The sequence below is a fragment of the Triticum aestivum genome, chromosome 5B, assembly GCF_018294505.1.
Source record: "Triticum aestivum cultivar Chinese Spring chromosome 5B, IWGSC CS RefSeq v2.1, whole genome shotgun sequence".
In the NCBI taxonomy this organism is placed as follows: Eukaryota; Viridiplantae; Streptophyta; class Magnoliopsida; order Poales; family Poaceae; genus Triticum; species Triticum aestivum.
Genome location: NC_057807.1, coordinates 333,869,735 through 333,884,787, shown reverse-complemented (window position 1 = coordinate 333,884,787; position 15,053 = coordinate 333,869,735). Strand labels below are relative to the sequence as shown.

Below are 15,053 nucleotides of genomic sequence, written 5' to 3'. Positions count from 1 at the left end.
GTCTGACTCAAAATACGAAGAGGCCCAATAAACCCGGACGGAGGTAGTACTATACACAGTTACTGCTGATATAAATAGATTTAAAACTAATTTTATTACACCATAATTTTATTTGTATGTAATTTATATAAATGTATAAAATAGATTTGTAATTTGCTAATTAATTCAAATCATTTTAGTCTTAATTATATGAATGTAAAGAAGGGAAGTTAGGAAAATGTAGCTCAGGTGACTTTGTTAAAGGATCCACTTCCATCCACACCATCGCCGTTCTCTTCCACAATTCCAACTAAAAAAAACGAAATCCCGCTTAGGCCCTTAAAATTACCAACAATCAGCATTTATCCAATGGTCGCCATCGCCACCTCCTTCTCCGCCGCCGCCGCCGTCGCCGTCGCCCGCCGGAGCTCCCCGGCTCACCTCCAGCTCGTCGCTCGCCGCCGCCTCCCGTTCTGCACCGCTGCCTCCTCTTCCTCCGCGCCCCCTGCTGCTGCGGCGGGCTTTGGGTGGGCCGACGCCCTCCGAGTTGCCAGCGAATTCGGGGTCGGCGATGAGTCCGACCTTTCGGGGTACTTCCGGAAGGTCGACATCTGCAACCGAGGAATGGTAGGTTTCCCCTTTGCGTTCTATTATTCTGACAACTGCGCTGGCGGGTGTATGTGAAATTGTCTCAGGTGTGGGATGCGCGGATTTGTTTGGGTTTTGCAGGGTAACAAGGGGGAGTTTGTGGAGTTCATGGTGGAGGATCAAGTGGTGGGATACATCCACAAGGGGTGAGTGTAACGGGATCAAACATCTGCTCTTTAGTTTTCTCTGTGTAACATCTACTCTGAGAACAAATTTATCGAGGAAACAATGGTGGAGCAACACTCACTTGCAGACAATTTGAACAATAATACACGTGTTCCATTTTGTGTTATCCCAAATCCTGTGATTTGTTCTCCTCTATTTTCATAAAGGCCTCCGGGCCTCTGCACCGAAAAGTGCAAACAACTGCAAAAGTTTACAAACAAAATAAGCATCCTCTGATTTGTGCGAGGAGCTTCTCGTTGACTTAACTCCATGTTGGTGTATAATCCTTGTGTATATAGAAGAAAATTGGTGTTAATCCTTCTGTAAGCATATCGGTATTGGTGTTTACAATTTGCAACAACTGATTCTTGACCCTGTTTATTTGTACTGAATGAATTGCTGTGATTTGCCAAAATTTGATGCCAACTATGTGCAATTCTTTTATCATATATGGTATTTTCAGGAAAGTTGATTCCATATGGAGTGCAAATTGTAAAAGTACTCTATGAAATATCTTATCACTTTCCAGTTTAATTTAAAATCATAGTCATGGAGATTCCACTGGAATGCATGATATCCCAGTACATATACACTTTCTCTTAGTTTTAGGATTTGTTGTTGAAGTAATATGTCAGGGTTTAATAATATTTAGACACTCATTTTCCCCAGGACCTTAGTTTATTTATTTCTTTAATAAAGTAAATCATTTGAAGAGACAGCAATCATAGATTAAACATGATAAGATGAATAGAGCTTGCATTTCTTAGCCAAGAGTGTTCGAATTGGCCAAGTGGAAGTCTATGAGGATATTGAAAATACTGGTCATAGTCATATCATTGTGATTTAGGATCTATGAGATGTTTAACTTGGTGGTATTAATTTCAGTTTTACCGAACACCTGAGGGACTTCCCTGATGTTTTTACCATTGTCTCGGGCAACAATGGTAAGAACAGTGTGGAGCATGTGACTCTCCACTCATCGCTCAGGACTCCAAAAGATCGAACAATCGCCATCGGAGATGTCATAAAAGGCCTAGGGGAACTCATTCCTGGTATACGAAATGAGGTACTTGCCAGAATTGTATATATGAATTATTCTATGAACTTCATTCTAAATTGCACATCTGCGACTTAGTCAAATTTAGACAACTTCATGACTCCATTAGTGTAGCTAAGTGGATAAACTAGTAAGGTGCTCGTGTGTTGTGACAAGATAGATGTTGTTGTGTACTTGTGTTGTTTAAAAGGGTACTGAAGGCAAAGACCGAGCATAACCAAATATTGAAGAATGGTGACAAATAAATGTAAGATCGGGAATATAAACTTATAGTTCATTTAATTGCTTCAACCGATTATCGTCCAACACGAGCATATATTAGAAATAATATCTTCTTTCACACTGCATAACACAACTATTATGTGAGTACATCTTTGTACACAATATTCTTGGTAATGTCCCAACAGGAATAGCTACCATCCTTTACCAGTACAACAAGTACTTTAAAGACTATTTCTGGATGTAGCTTGAGATAAAGAGACGTACAATTGTCCATGGGGAAAAAGGGATCAGGGAGGTAGACTCCAACATTCGGTATTGTTTGCCATGTGCCTTATTTATGGTCATAACAAAGCATAGTCTGATAAAGAGACATACAATTGTCCATGGGGAGAAAGGGATCAGGGAGGTAGACTCCAACATTCGGTATTGTTTGCCATGTGCCTTATTTATGGTCATAACGAAGCATAGCCTGATAGGAAATAGCTTCCTCTTGAACCTAAAAGGTAACATTTCATCATCTGATTGGCACAACGGTATTCGAGGTAGAAAGACTCTTTCCAGGATGTTGCCCCAAGACGATTTTAACATTTATAGAATTTTCTGGAACCACGTGCTATGAACATTGTTCCGTTACACAAACCATTAGTTGGATCCAGGTGTCGTAGCAAGATCACGAGACAATCGCCTCCAGCTTGAGCACATGCGGAGGCAAGCCATTAGGCGTGAGCGAATTCAAATAATCAGAATGATAATTGACTAATTTTGTGAGGATCATCCTCTGCACGATCAAAACTATGACATATCATTTCATCCCTAATTGTGAACAATCAACTTTGTGTTATCCTATCGACATACGCATTTCTTGTTAATAGAATTGCCTGAGAAGTAATGTAATTCAGATCAGAGGTGTTTGCAGTTGACATTGGAAAGATATGATCGATGAGATCATAAGTATTAGAATCCATGCCGGTGTACGACACACAAGTCTCGCCAACAGCACCTTCAGTGCTCCCATCTCCAGCGGGGGAATCGCCACAGCTACCGCTGGCGGACCTCTACCTGCTGGGCAGATTGCCCACTACCACCCCCCCCTCACTGAGTCACTTTCCCGCCTTCGCCGCCTACCTGCCGTCGCAACACAACCATGTGACGACTCCTGCCAACCATCACCAGCCGCCATCCCCCTTTTACCACCTCCAGCCATCTCCTTACTTGCCGCAGTTACTCCCTAACATCAATCTGGGCCAGTTCGTACAGCTCAAATCCCACCTCAAATCCCTTACCATCAGCAACAGCCGCAGATCGTCACCGCCTTCACGCCTCCACATGCCAACCAATTTCATACGTTGTTATGGCAGCACTGCCTTTACAGCCCTTTATGGATCCACCCCGCCCATCACCTCCCTTCTGCCGCTGCCTAACCATCACCTCGGCTCAGGCTTGGGTTCCGGCATGCCCCTCTTCCACAAGCTCAACTTCCCAACATATGATGACTTGGTCGATCCTCTTGGGTTGCTCAATAGGTGCGAGCAGCTTTTTCGTGGACAGCGCACAGACCAGGCCGACAAGGTCTGGACTACGGGTTACAACCTCACCAATGACTCTCAGTTCTGGTACTTACGAGCGTGATTTCAGCATGCCGACATGGGAGCAGTTCAAGGAGGCTTGTCACGTTCAGTTTGGGCCATCACTTCGTGCTACCCTAGAGCGAGTTGGCGCGTCTGCCGTTCACTTCCTTGGTCGCAGACTTCACCAGCAGGTTTCTAGCGCTCATGTGCCACAATAATGAGCCATTAATACCATTCCAACAACGGTTTCTGTACCCAGCAGGGCTGCCTGATGGTCTTCGCATTGACATCAAGCTTCAACGGCCATCTGACCTCTACACCGCCATCTCCTTCGCCAAGGCCTATGAGCAGAGGCATTTCCCTCCAACAATGTCACCACACCAGCCTTCTGGGCTACAGGGCCTTTGTGGCCCTCCGATTCTCCTGTGGTCAACGCAGCTACAATACCTTTCCCACCAACACCACTAGCACCTAGTCTGCAGTCGACCACTCCAGAGCCAACCCCTTCACAACAGGTTTGGAGTCTCACTCCAACTGGGTTGGGAGAACGTCGTCGCCGGGGCTTTTGCTTCAACTGCGACGAGATTTATGTTCGCGGTTACCGGTGCAGGCAGCACTTCTTCATCGAGGCTGACGACTACAACCAAGGTAGCTCCGCAACTGGTAGCCCCTCTCAATGGAGCAGAGAAGAATATTATCGTTTAACTTTTATGTACTTTTCATTAATTAGGGTTATGTCAGTAGTAGATCCTTCCGTCATCTACGTCTGACCATTCGAGAAGATTTTCTTAGTGTTTAGTTTCTCTTGTAATGATACATATTTTTTACCCGTTCGAGCTTTCTCCACGAAGAAGATTTGGTCATAACATTGTAGGCGATAGTAATATTGCGGGACAATGTAGACCATTCTATTCCCCACTCACTCTTTATCACGAGTGTTCTCTTTGCATATTTCCCTGTTGTGGGTTTTTCATGTTATAGTTTGGAGTTTTATATCCATCTTCTGAATTCTGATACTATATGCAAGGCTGTTTGAACATTTTATTACCTATCAAATTAACCTTACTTCCACATTTTCTCTTTGTTTTGCTTGTCTGGCAATGTTTTGCAATATGCAGCTCTATCCAGTAACCTCATCTTACGGCATGCCTGTGTACTTCTCTCTGGAACGTGCTGCTGCTCCCTACTTTGGTATAAAGGTCTGATATACTTGTGACACTTCCCTTTTTAATATATATGTTGCCCTTGTAGTATTATGCACCTTTAAAGGTACTCATCATCGATCCTCTCGTCTATGCTATAAGTTTCCTGATTCTTATTAGTTATGTACCTAAGCAGCCTTCTCTATCTTAAAGTTTTAGATCCTCATGGCAGGTTTATGGTGTTCATATGAATGGGTACATCGAGAAGCATGGTGAAAAATCTCTTTGGATTGGTAAGAGAAGTGATGTGAAGCAAACTTACCCTGGGATGCTAGATCATCTTGTTGCTGGTGGCCTGGTATCATTCTCGTTTCCTCTGTTTTCTGTTCAAGTCCTTTTGTACTTCATTAGCACTTCTATTGAAGATGGGTAACAATAATTACTGAATTGCTGAACACTGATTTCATGTGGACCAATCGTATAGTGCCTTTGATGCCAAATCCATTTAAAAATATTAAGCTGGAATCTTATATGCATTAGATGACAATCTTGAAACTCCTATTTCAGAATATCTACTCTCTAATAATATGTGTTAATACTTCCCATTTTTATAATTGCCTAGAGATTTCCACCAGCTCTGGACATGTTATGAAGATAATGCTGAATGCTCCTTGTAAGACCTATAGCCTGTAGACTATCACCTACGTTGCACGGATACTTGGATATGCATCGGATACGCAATATGGGGATACGCCCGATACGTCAATTTTCTAAAACATGGATAAGGGGATATGTTTATATGTAGATATTACATATATTAATTATTAAAAGTATGAAAAGAAAAAGAAGCTTCTAGGTCAAAGCATGCCTCAATAGGATTACCCCTTTCTTTTCTTGCACTTGGTCCACTTTCATTAATTGGCATTGGGAATTCCCTAGGTTTGCTGCTCCAATCAGTGCACTGACTCTCTCTTGCTCACATTTCAATTGAACAAGAACATTGGCAGTCATGTTTTGACATGAACTCACGCCCTGTTGGGAATCTTCAAAAGGTGTGCCTTTACTATTGAGGGGATTTCACATCGAACAAGCGGTTTCAGGTATCCAAAACGTATCGCAACAGTATCCCAAGAGTATCAAACATTATTTTCTTTTTTTTTAAATAAAAAAAATCGAGGGATACGTATCAGGCAGTATCCGGGCAGTATCCGGCTGGATACGCGCACTTTGTGAAGTATCCATGCAATGTAGACTGTCACTGGCCAATTGCTTGAATCAGAATGACTAAATTGTTTGGATTTTCCAGGTATGGTAGGAACCGGATCCCTACCAGGGCGTGGTCTCAGGTTGTAGGGGTGGAAGGAGGGATGGCGTGGAGGATGGCGTGGTCGCCGGAGCTGGGGCGCCGTCGTTGCGTGCGCGCGCGCGCGAGAGAGAGAGCAGAGAGAGCAGGGGCAGTGGCTAGGGTTAGGTCTCCCGGCTCCCTAAGGAAGTCGAGCATATATGATTGCTTCTTGCTTAATCCCAAAACGGGTCCTTAAACGAGTTTATATAATCCTCCTAATAAGATAATTGGGCTAAGCCCCTAATAACGATAAGATAAACTGGGCCACAACTAACTGGGCTAAGCCCCTAATATGCCGGTCATAACATCTCTCCCCACCCGCACAAACAGCTCGTCCTCGAGCTGGAAGGCGGGGAAGATTAACGGTCGCCAAACACCTCCGCGGCAACTGGGGCGGGCTGGTCGTCGAGCCCGGCGGCGGCGGGGTCCTCCTCAATGTAGTTTGCAACCTCCAGGTAGAAGAGTCGTGGGCAGCCGTGGCCCGGTACGTAGGGCTCGTCGCAGTTGAATCACAACCCTTGGTGGTGACACTCGAGTTGCTCGGCCGGGGTGAGCCGGTGGAACGGGCGTGCCGCAGCCGCGGCGAGGGGCGCCACGGAAGCCTGGGCAGGCCGACCCTGCGCGGGAACTTCCGGCCAGGGTGGCGGCCCAACGGCCCGGGGCGGTGGCGCCTCTTGATGGCGCGACGCTCTAACGCGCGGGTGTAGCACATGGCCGTCTGGAGGTCCTGTGGCCCGCGCATCTCCACGTCCACGCGGATGTGGTCCGGTAGGCCGCCGACAAAGAGCTCAGGCCGCTGACGAGCCGAAACGCCGGGGGCGCGGCACACCAGTGCCTGGAAGCGGTCGGCGAAGTCTTGCACCGAGGTGAGGAACGGAAGATGTCCAAGCTCCGCCAGACGGCTCCCGCATATAGGCGGACCGAAGCGCAAGAGGCACAAATCGAGGAAGCGCTCCCATGGTGGCATGCCGCCCTTGTCCTGTTCGAGGGCGTAGTACCACGTCTGCGTGGCTCCTCGGAGATGATACGAGGCGATCTAGGTGCGTCGGACACGAGCGTGCGCTGTCCCCTAAAAAATTGGTCGTATTGGTTGAGCCAATTCAGGGGGTCGACAGTGCCATCGTAGGTCGCGAACTCCAGCTTGGAGAATCTCGGCGGCGTCTGGACGTGGACGACGGGCGGGTGCGCCTGCGGAGCAGCGAGGATGACGGGGCCGAGTAGGCGGGCATCAGGGTGCCGCCCTGGAACAGGGGCCCGTTGACGCTGGCGAAGGGCTCGGCGGAGCCCGAGGACCCGCCAAACTGCATGGCCGGGTGCGTCGCCGGCGGGGGTAGCACGTGCGGCCGGACCGAGGCCGCCGTGTAGACCGGCTCAAGGGACCGAGCGAGCCAGGCCGGTAACGGAGACGGGGCACCCCCGGGCCCGTCGTCGGGATGCCCAGGGCCGGGTCGCCGGTGGCGGCGGCTGCAGTTGTTGCCCCTGCTGCATGGTGGAGGCATCGGGGTTCGTCGCTGGTGGCGGCTGCCATGGCAGCTGCTGCATGGCGGCGGCGACGGGGGTCGCCGAGGATGGCGGCTGCTGCGGCGGTGGCGAAGGGCACAGACGGCTGCAGCCCATAGGATCTCACGAGGAACGTGTAGATGCCCGTGAGCGCCTAGGTGAGATCCCGGATGGCAGCCGTCATCTCCTCCGGGGTGAAGACGATGGGGACGGGCGCGGCGGAGGTAACCGGCATCGGCAAGACCGGGGCGCTGGCCGTGGTGGCCATCGGGGCGGTCGTCGCGGTCGGCAGCGGAAGGGTCGGGGTGGGTGGCGGCGAGGACATGATCGCACCGAAGCTATCTGATACCAAATTGGTAGGAACCGGATCCCCACCAGGGTGTGGTCTCAGGTTGTAGGGGTGGAAGGAGGGATGGCGTGGAGGAAGGCGTGGTCGCCGGCGCTGGGGCGCCGTCGTTGCGTGCGCGCGCGAGAGAGAGAGCAGGGGCGGCGGCTAGGGTTAGGTCTCCTGGCTCCCTAAGGAAGCCGAGCATATATGATTGCTTCTTGCTTAATCCCAAAATGGGTCCTTACACGAGTTTATATAATCCTCCTAATAAGATAATTGGGCTAAGCCCCTAATAACGATAAGATAAACTGGGCCACAACTAACTTGGCTAAGCCCCTAATATGCCGGTCATAACATCTCTCCCCGCCTGCACAAACAGCTCGTCCTCGAGCTGGAAGGCGGGGAAGATTAACGGTCGCCAAACACCTCCGCGGCAACTGGGGCGGGCTGGTCGTCGAGCCCGGCGGCGGCGGGGTCCTCCTCAATGTAGTTTGCAGCCTTCAGGTAGAAGAGTCGTGGGCAGCCGTGGCCCGGTACGTAGGGCTCGTCGTAGTTGAATCACAACCTTTGGCGGCGACACTCGAGTTGCTCGGCCGGGGTTAGCCGGTGGAACGGGCGTGCCGCAGCCACGGCGAGGGGCGCCGCGGAAGCCTGGGCAGGCCGACCCTGCGCGGGAACTTCCGGCCAGGGTGGCGGCCCAGCGGCCCGGGGCGGTGGCGCCTCTGGATGGCCACCGCGCGACGCTCTAACGCGCGGGCGTAGTACATGGCCGTCTGGAGGTCCTGTGGCCCGCACATCTCCACGTCCACGCGGATGTGGTCCGGTAGGCCGTCGACGAAGAGCTCAGCCCGCTGACGAGCCGAAACGCCGGGGGCGCGGCACACCAGTGCCTGGCAGCGGTCGGCGAAGTCTTGCACCGAGGTGAGGAACGGAAGATGTCCAAGCTCCGCCAGATGGCTCCCGCGTATAGGCGGACCAAAGCGCAAGAGGCACAAATCGAGGAAGCGCTCCCATGGTGGCATGCCGCCCTCGTCCTGTTCGAGGGCGTAATACCACGTCTGCGTGGCTCCTCGGAGATGATACGAGGCGATCTAGGTGCGGTTGGACACGAGCGTGCGCTGTCCCCTGAAAAATTGGTCGCATTGGTTGAGCCAATTCAGGGGGTCGACAGTGCCGTCGTAGGTCGTGTACTCCAGCTTGGAGAATCTCGGCGGTGTCTGGACGTGGACGACGGGCGGGTGCGCTTCGTTAGCACGGAGCAGCGAGGATGACGGGGCCGAGTAGGCGGGCATCAGGGTGCCGCCCTGGAACAGGGGCCCGTCGACGCTGGCGAAGGGCTCGGCGGAGCCCGAGGACCCGCAAAACTGCATGGCCGGGTGCATCGCCGGCGAGGGCAGCACGTGCGGCCCGACCGAGGCCGTCGTGTAGACCGGCTCAAGGGACCCAGAGAGCCAGGCCGGTAACGGAGACGGCGACGGGGGAAACCGGACTTGGTGGATGGGCACCCCCGGGCCCGTCGTCGGGATGCCCAGGGCCGCGGTCGCCGGTGGCGGCGGCTGTAGTTGTTGCCCCTGCTGCATGTTGGAGGCGCCGGGGTTCGTCGCTGGTGGCGGCTGCCACGACAGCTGCTGCATGGCGGCGGCGACGGGGGTCGCCGAGGATGGCGGCTGCTGCGGCGGCGGGGCGGTGGCGAAGGGCACAGACGGCTGCAGCCCATAGGATCTCGCGAGGAACGTGTAAATGCCCGTGACCGCCTAGGTGAGATCCCGGATGGCAGCCGTCATCTCCTCCGGGGTGAAGACGATGGGGACGGGCGCGGCGGAGGTAACCGGTACCGGCAAGACCGGGGCACTGGCCGTGGTGGCCATCGGGGCGGTCGTCGCGGTCGGGAGCGGAAGGGTCGGGGTGGGCGGCGGTGAGGACATGATCGCACCGAAGCTATCTGATACCAAATTGGTAGGAACCGGATCCCCACCAGGGCGTGGTCTCAGGTTGTAGGGGTGGAAGGAGGGATGGCGTGGAGGAAGGCGTGGTCGCCGGCGCTGGGGAGCCGTCGTTGCATGCGCGCGCGAGAGAGAGCAGGGGCGGCGGCTAGGGTTAGGTCTCCCGGCTCCCTAAGGAAGCCGAGCAAATATGATTGCTTCTTGCTTAATCCCAAAACGGGTCCTTACACGAGTTTATATAATCCTCCTAATAAGATAATTGGGCTAAGCCCCTAATAACGATAAGATAAACTGGGCCACAACTAACTGGGCTAAGCCCCTAATATGCCGGTCATAACAAGGTACCTATTCAATCTACCTTATATAGTCTTAATAAAGCAATTATTGTTGAAAGAATAAATCCAGTCTTGCTGGGGTTATCTTTTTTCCTATAAAATCATCTGGTGAACAATGTCCTTAGCGCCTCCATGTTAGTCAAGTCAGGTGGCATCATATTTAGAAAGTTAGGCTGCTTAAAATGTGACCTTTGGAATTATAATTTTGCATGGAAATACAGGCTATGGATTCAACTGGCAGGCTCAAATCCTTCGGTTACAGAAGTGATGCACAGCACCCTTTTGATTTTCATGTGGAACTGTATAGCTGTTAACTTACGTTGACTCCATATGATTTTTTTTAGCCTTACGGAATCTCCTGTAAAGAGAATGTCATCAAGGAATGTGAAGAGGAAGCAGGAATACCAAGATCCATGTCAACCAAGTAACATGCAAACTGCTGTTAGAACTTCTAGTTTTTCTGTACCGTGATACCTGAATGTTTTGCAGTGTGAAGAACTGAACTCATAACTATCAATGTTTTGTTTTGCTAGCGCTACTTCTGTTGGAGCCGTTTCTTACATGGATATCAATGGGTTTAGATACAAAAGGGATGTTCTGTTCTGCTATGACCTTAGACTTCCTTTAGATTTCGTTCCTAATAATGAAGGTACACACAACTAAAACATTAATGCTAATGTGCTGTTTTCCCATTCATTAACCAGTGTGCTGCCAAAACATCTTGCAGATGGAGAAGTTGATAGCTTCAGGCTAATCCCTGTACCACATGCTGCAAACATTATACGGAGGACAGATTTTTTCAAGTCAAACTGCAACCTTGTGATCATTGACTTCCTCTTCCGTCATGGGTAGTATATGTATATTCTCCTAGTAGTGCAATTTCAAGAACAAATCTTCTTAACTGTTAACATGGTAATGTTTCCTTCAGGTACATAAACCCAGACTGTAATGGATACCTGAAGCTGCTGACAAGCTTGAGGAGTGGTGATTGTTCCTAGGGCTTGCAGTTCGCTGTGCAAACAGAAGAATCAGATTACCAGCATTAATCGTTGATTTCTTGGAGTAAGCTAGATGGCTGTCCATCAAAATCAGAATATTAACTTTAAAGTACAAACTGTGCATGATTTTTTTTCTTTCTCTAAATGCATTTCTGTTCGCACATTATCTTTGACTCTTCAGTGAGTTTAGGGAGGTAAGGAAGATCAGGAGGAAAGGGGGGCATAATAAAAGGAACATTAATCCATGCATGTATACATGGTGCTGAACATGATCTGTTTAGGCCTGCTTATTTCTGTAGTCTTTTATATGCTTGTGCTATTGGCTATTTTCTTGCAATTTTTTCTTTTCAAAATGGTTTTGGTAACTGCAGGCCTGAAGCTGAACAACGCGAGCGCTCTCATCCAGCAGAATGGAACTTCGAGATCACTCTTTATCAAGCTGCATTGAGCTTCGACTAATCAAGCCGTATGCTAGACAACGTGCTCATTTGTTTTAGCATCAAATGCTTAATGTTTTTTCATAGGTGCATATATAAGTAGCTTTAATAAATAAATACTGCTCCCTTCGGCTCAAATTAATTGACGCAGAGACTATACAATGGCCATTTTTACCAAAAACTTCATATATTCAAAATCTTAACAGAAAACTCCACCACAAAATTCATGAAACTCCGCCTGCTCTCGAGCGAGCCCTGCCCGCTACCCTGCCGTTCTCCCTGTGTGCCGTAGTCGGCCGGTGACCAACCCTAGGTCGCCGCACCTTCCCATATTTGATTGCTGCGATCAGATGACGGGTCCCAGGGGCCAGATGCCACCGCCGACGACTACTACTACCCTGACGGAGCCTACTATTATGTGGAGACCGCCGATGACCTGAAGTAGTTAGGAGGCTCCCAGGCAGGAGGCCTTGCCTTTTCGATCGTTGTTGCTTTTGTGCTAGCCTTTTTAAGACAAACTTGTTTAACTTATGTCTGTACTCAGATATTGTTGCTTCCGTTTGTTTGTATTCGAGCTGATGTATTCGAGCCCTCGAGGCCCCTAGCTTGTAATATAAAGTGCACGAGAAACAAATATAATTGAATCTGATTGTACTAAATACATGAGAAACAAATACAATTATTATATTTCCAAGTTGTTAAGCATGCTTGTTTGGTTAACTGTCTGATCTTCTATTAAGAGTATGTTATATTATGCAATGTGGTGCTTAGTTAGTGTTTGGTTCATTTGTTGTGGTGTTTAGCTAACTGCTTGGTTCAATTCTGCAATACGATGTCTAATTGTCGTGGGTAAAATTTTGTATTGTTGTGCATGTGAGGAATAAATCGAATTTGGCTGCACTTAATACATGAGAAACATATACGAGTGCTATATTTACAAGTTCTTAATCATGCTTGGTTTGGATAAATGTGTTTTTCATGTGGCTTGAATTAATCTGATGAATCTGCAATGTGCTTATTTTTCATCAACATATTTTACTAATAGCATGCGAACCCTCACTTAACCTTGTGACTAACTACCTTATATGTGTTGCAGCGAAACAATGGGAAGCACTGAGGTTTACAATCGAGGTTAGCACATGCATGGTCCGTTGTCTAATAGCACATTATTGTGCAATTGCAGGAACCATTCTAATATTTAGGTTTTTAACAATTTGGTCTTGCACATGTAGGTCCTGCTGTCCGAGGTTTTCACCTACTCTTCGACCTTTTTTGCATATAGGGAAATGAGTTGTCCATGAATATCAATCAAGTCAAGAAACTCAGAAAGAAATTAGCGACAAAAAACAACAAGATCTTTGTCTGCACAATGAAGAAGACATCAGTTCACTACAAGATGGTACTAGCTATTATACATTGACTTTTTTTATTCTTTTGCCCCATTTCCAATATAGAGAAGATATTTATGCACATCCTTATTTTCAGGCCTTTTCAAAGCAGTTCACTGATGATTACCTCTCAAACCACCTGTATGGTTAGGAGGCGAGGAAGGTTTTCATACAACACTCACGGTTTAATATTGAAGTATTCCTGAAGAGGACGAATGATGGACGATCAATCATCCACAGGCACTGGCCTAAAGTTGCAAAGACCTTCAATATCAATGAAGGCTCAATATTCACTTTCCGCTTCAGCAGTTTTCTAGATGAGATGCATCTGTCTATGTACCATCTACGATGCTAATTTCGAAAGGTTCTAGATGTTGCATGTGAAACTTGGTGCTGGTGCAGTTATGTAATGGGGTAGCTAAGTGCTGAAGCTGCATGATGTATTTCAATTATGAAATCTCGCTTCCTTAATATGGAAATAAAATATATTGTATGCTTAATATGAAATGTCAATTAGATTAATAAATAGATTATTAATAATAGGGTAATTAGCCTGCTAATTGAGTTTTTCTATTGCAAAACGGTTATTGAGAAAACATCGTGGACGATGACCTCAGGCAACGCACACAGTTTCTAGGAATAAACCGTGTTGTATCAATGAACAATCACACACGACATCCTGTTGAAAACTGTTTGCATTAGACCGCCTTGCGCACATGTTTACCACATAAAAACTGTGTGTGATGGACAACCTTTGCCACACATTTTCTTCTACGCACTGTGTGTGATGCATTCAATAACCCAAATGATAAAATTGTTAATATCGTGTGCAATGGCAATGCTATCACAAACGATTTAATGGGAAAATTGTGTGTGATGTACCTGCGAACGAAAACATTTTCCTTGAAGCGATTGTGTGGGATGTATATACGAACGAAAATATTTAGCAGGGACTGACTGTGTGGGATGTAATTACGACCAGAAGCGATTTCGCCTGTATAATTGCATTTTTAGCACTATTGTATGTATATCCGTATTTGATCGCTTGCCGATCGCACACGACCTCATTTTGCCGAGCGTGTGTGCCAGGAGGGCATATCCCTGACGATTTCTGGGTCTTGTGGGAAGGACCCCCCCTATCGCCCACATTCACTAGGCGACGGTTCAGAATGCCTTCGCGGAAAGGGATTAAAAACCGTTTTGTATAGCACCTCGTTGTACCAGTGAGAGTATTTATAGAGCAAATAGGCGGTGCGAGAGGCGACCGAGGTGGGCATAACCCACCTGGGCATGCATAGGCCCGCAAGCGCACCCTGGTGGGTTGTGCTCCCCTCGGAGCCCCCTCAGATACTTTCTTGGCCCATCGTGTGTCTTTTGGTCCAGAAAAAATCACCAAAACGTTTCGTTGCGTTTGGACTCCGTTTGGTATTGATTTTCTGCGAAGTAAAAAACAGCAACTGGCAACCGGCACTATGTCAGAATATAAAGTTGCTATAAAATGATTGTAAAATATCCAAAAATGATAATATAACAGCATGGAACAATAAAAAATTATAGATACGTTGGAGCCGTATCACTGTTCATCCACAATCTACTTCCAACTGCGACTCCACGGGCTACTGTTCATCCGCAATTGCCTACGGCCTCCACGAGATCCTGTTCATCCACCCTCAACCAGCTGGGGTGTGGCGTACCTCGGCACGACCTCCTTTGTGTCCTATTCATCCAGTGCCAGCCGCCTACTACCACGGGGTCCTATTCATCCAACTCCCACCGGCTGGGGTGGGCGTACGAGCGGGCGACAGCAACGAGAACTGTTCATGCACAACCAATGAACTCTCTAGGTAAACTCACCATGTCTTGCGTAAGGGGCTCGATCGATGCAAGTCTCGAATCGATCTACTACACGTATCACACACGCGGCATCAATATGCATTGTTTATCAAGAGGCAATCAACGGCTAGCTCAACTCACGTCTCGCATGCGGGCTCGATGCAA

General features: G+C 48.4%; 1 protein-coding gene across 8 annotated transcripts; it reads left to right on the top strand.

Annotated features, from left to right (window-relative positions):
• Positions 1–262: 262 nt before the first annotated feature.
• LOC123111718 (nudix hydrolase 20, chloroplastic) lies at positions 263–13,463 on the top strand. 8 transcript variants are annotated; one of them, XR_006454666.1, is made up of 13 exons: positions 263–606; positions 709–773; positions 1,678–1,858; positions 4,758–4,838; positions 5,014–5,139; positions 10,577–10,656; positions 10,766–10,881; positions 10,960–11,080; positions 11,161–11,339; positions 11,602–11,696; positions 12,764–12,798; positions 12,900–13,066; positions 13,153–13,463. XR_006454666.1 is itself a non-coding variant. In XM_044532566.1 (9 exons), the coding sequence occupies exons 1-9, from the start codon at positions 349–351 to the stop codon at positions 11,228–11,230; spliced, it is 1,098 nt and encodes a 365-aa protein (XP_044388501.1). In that variant the 5' UTR covers positions 263–348; the 3' UTR covers positions 11,231–11,520. The 8 variants fall into 8 exon arrangements, 2 of the variants coding, with proteins under 2 accessions (XP_044388501.1, XP_044388502.1); XR_006454668.1 differs by having other exon boundaries at positions 10,960–11,089; positions 11,161–11,294; XR_006454664.1 differs by having other exon boundaries at positions 264–606; positions 11,161–11,294.
• The last annotated feature ends 1,590 nt before the right edge of the window (positions 13,464–15,053 follow it).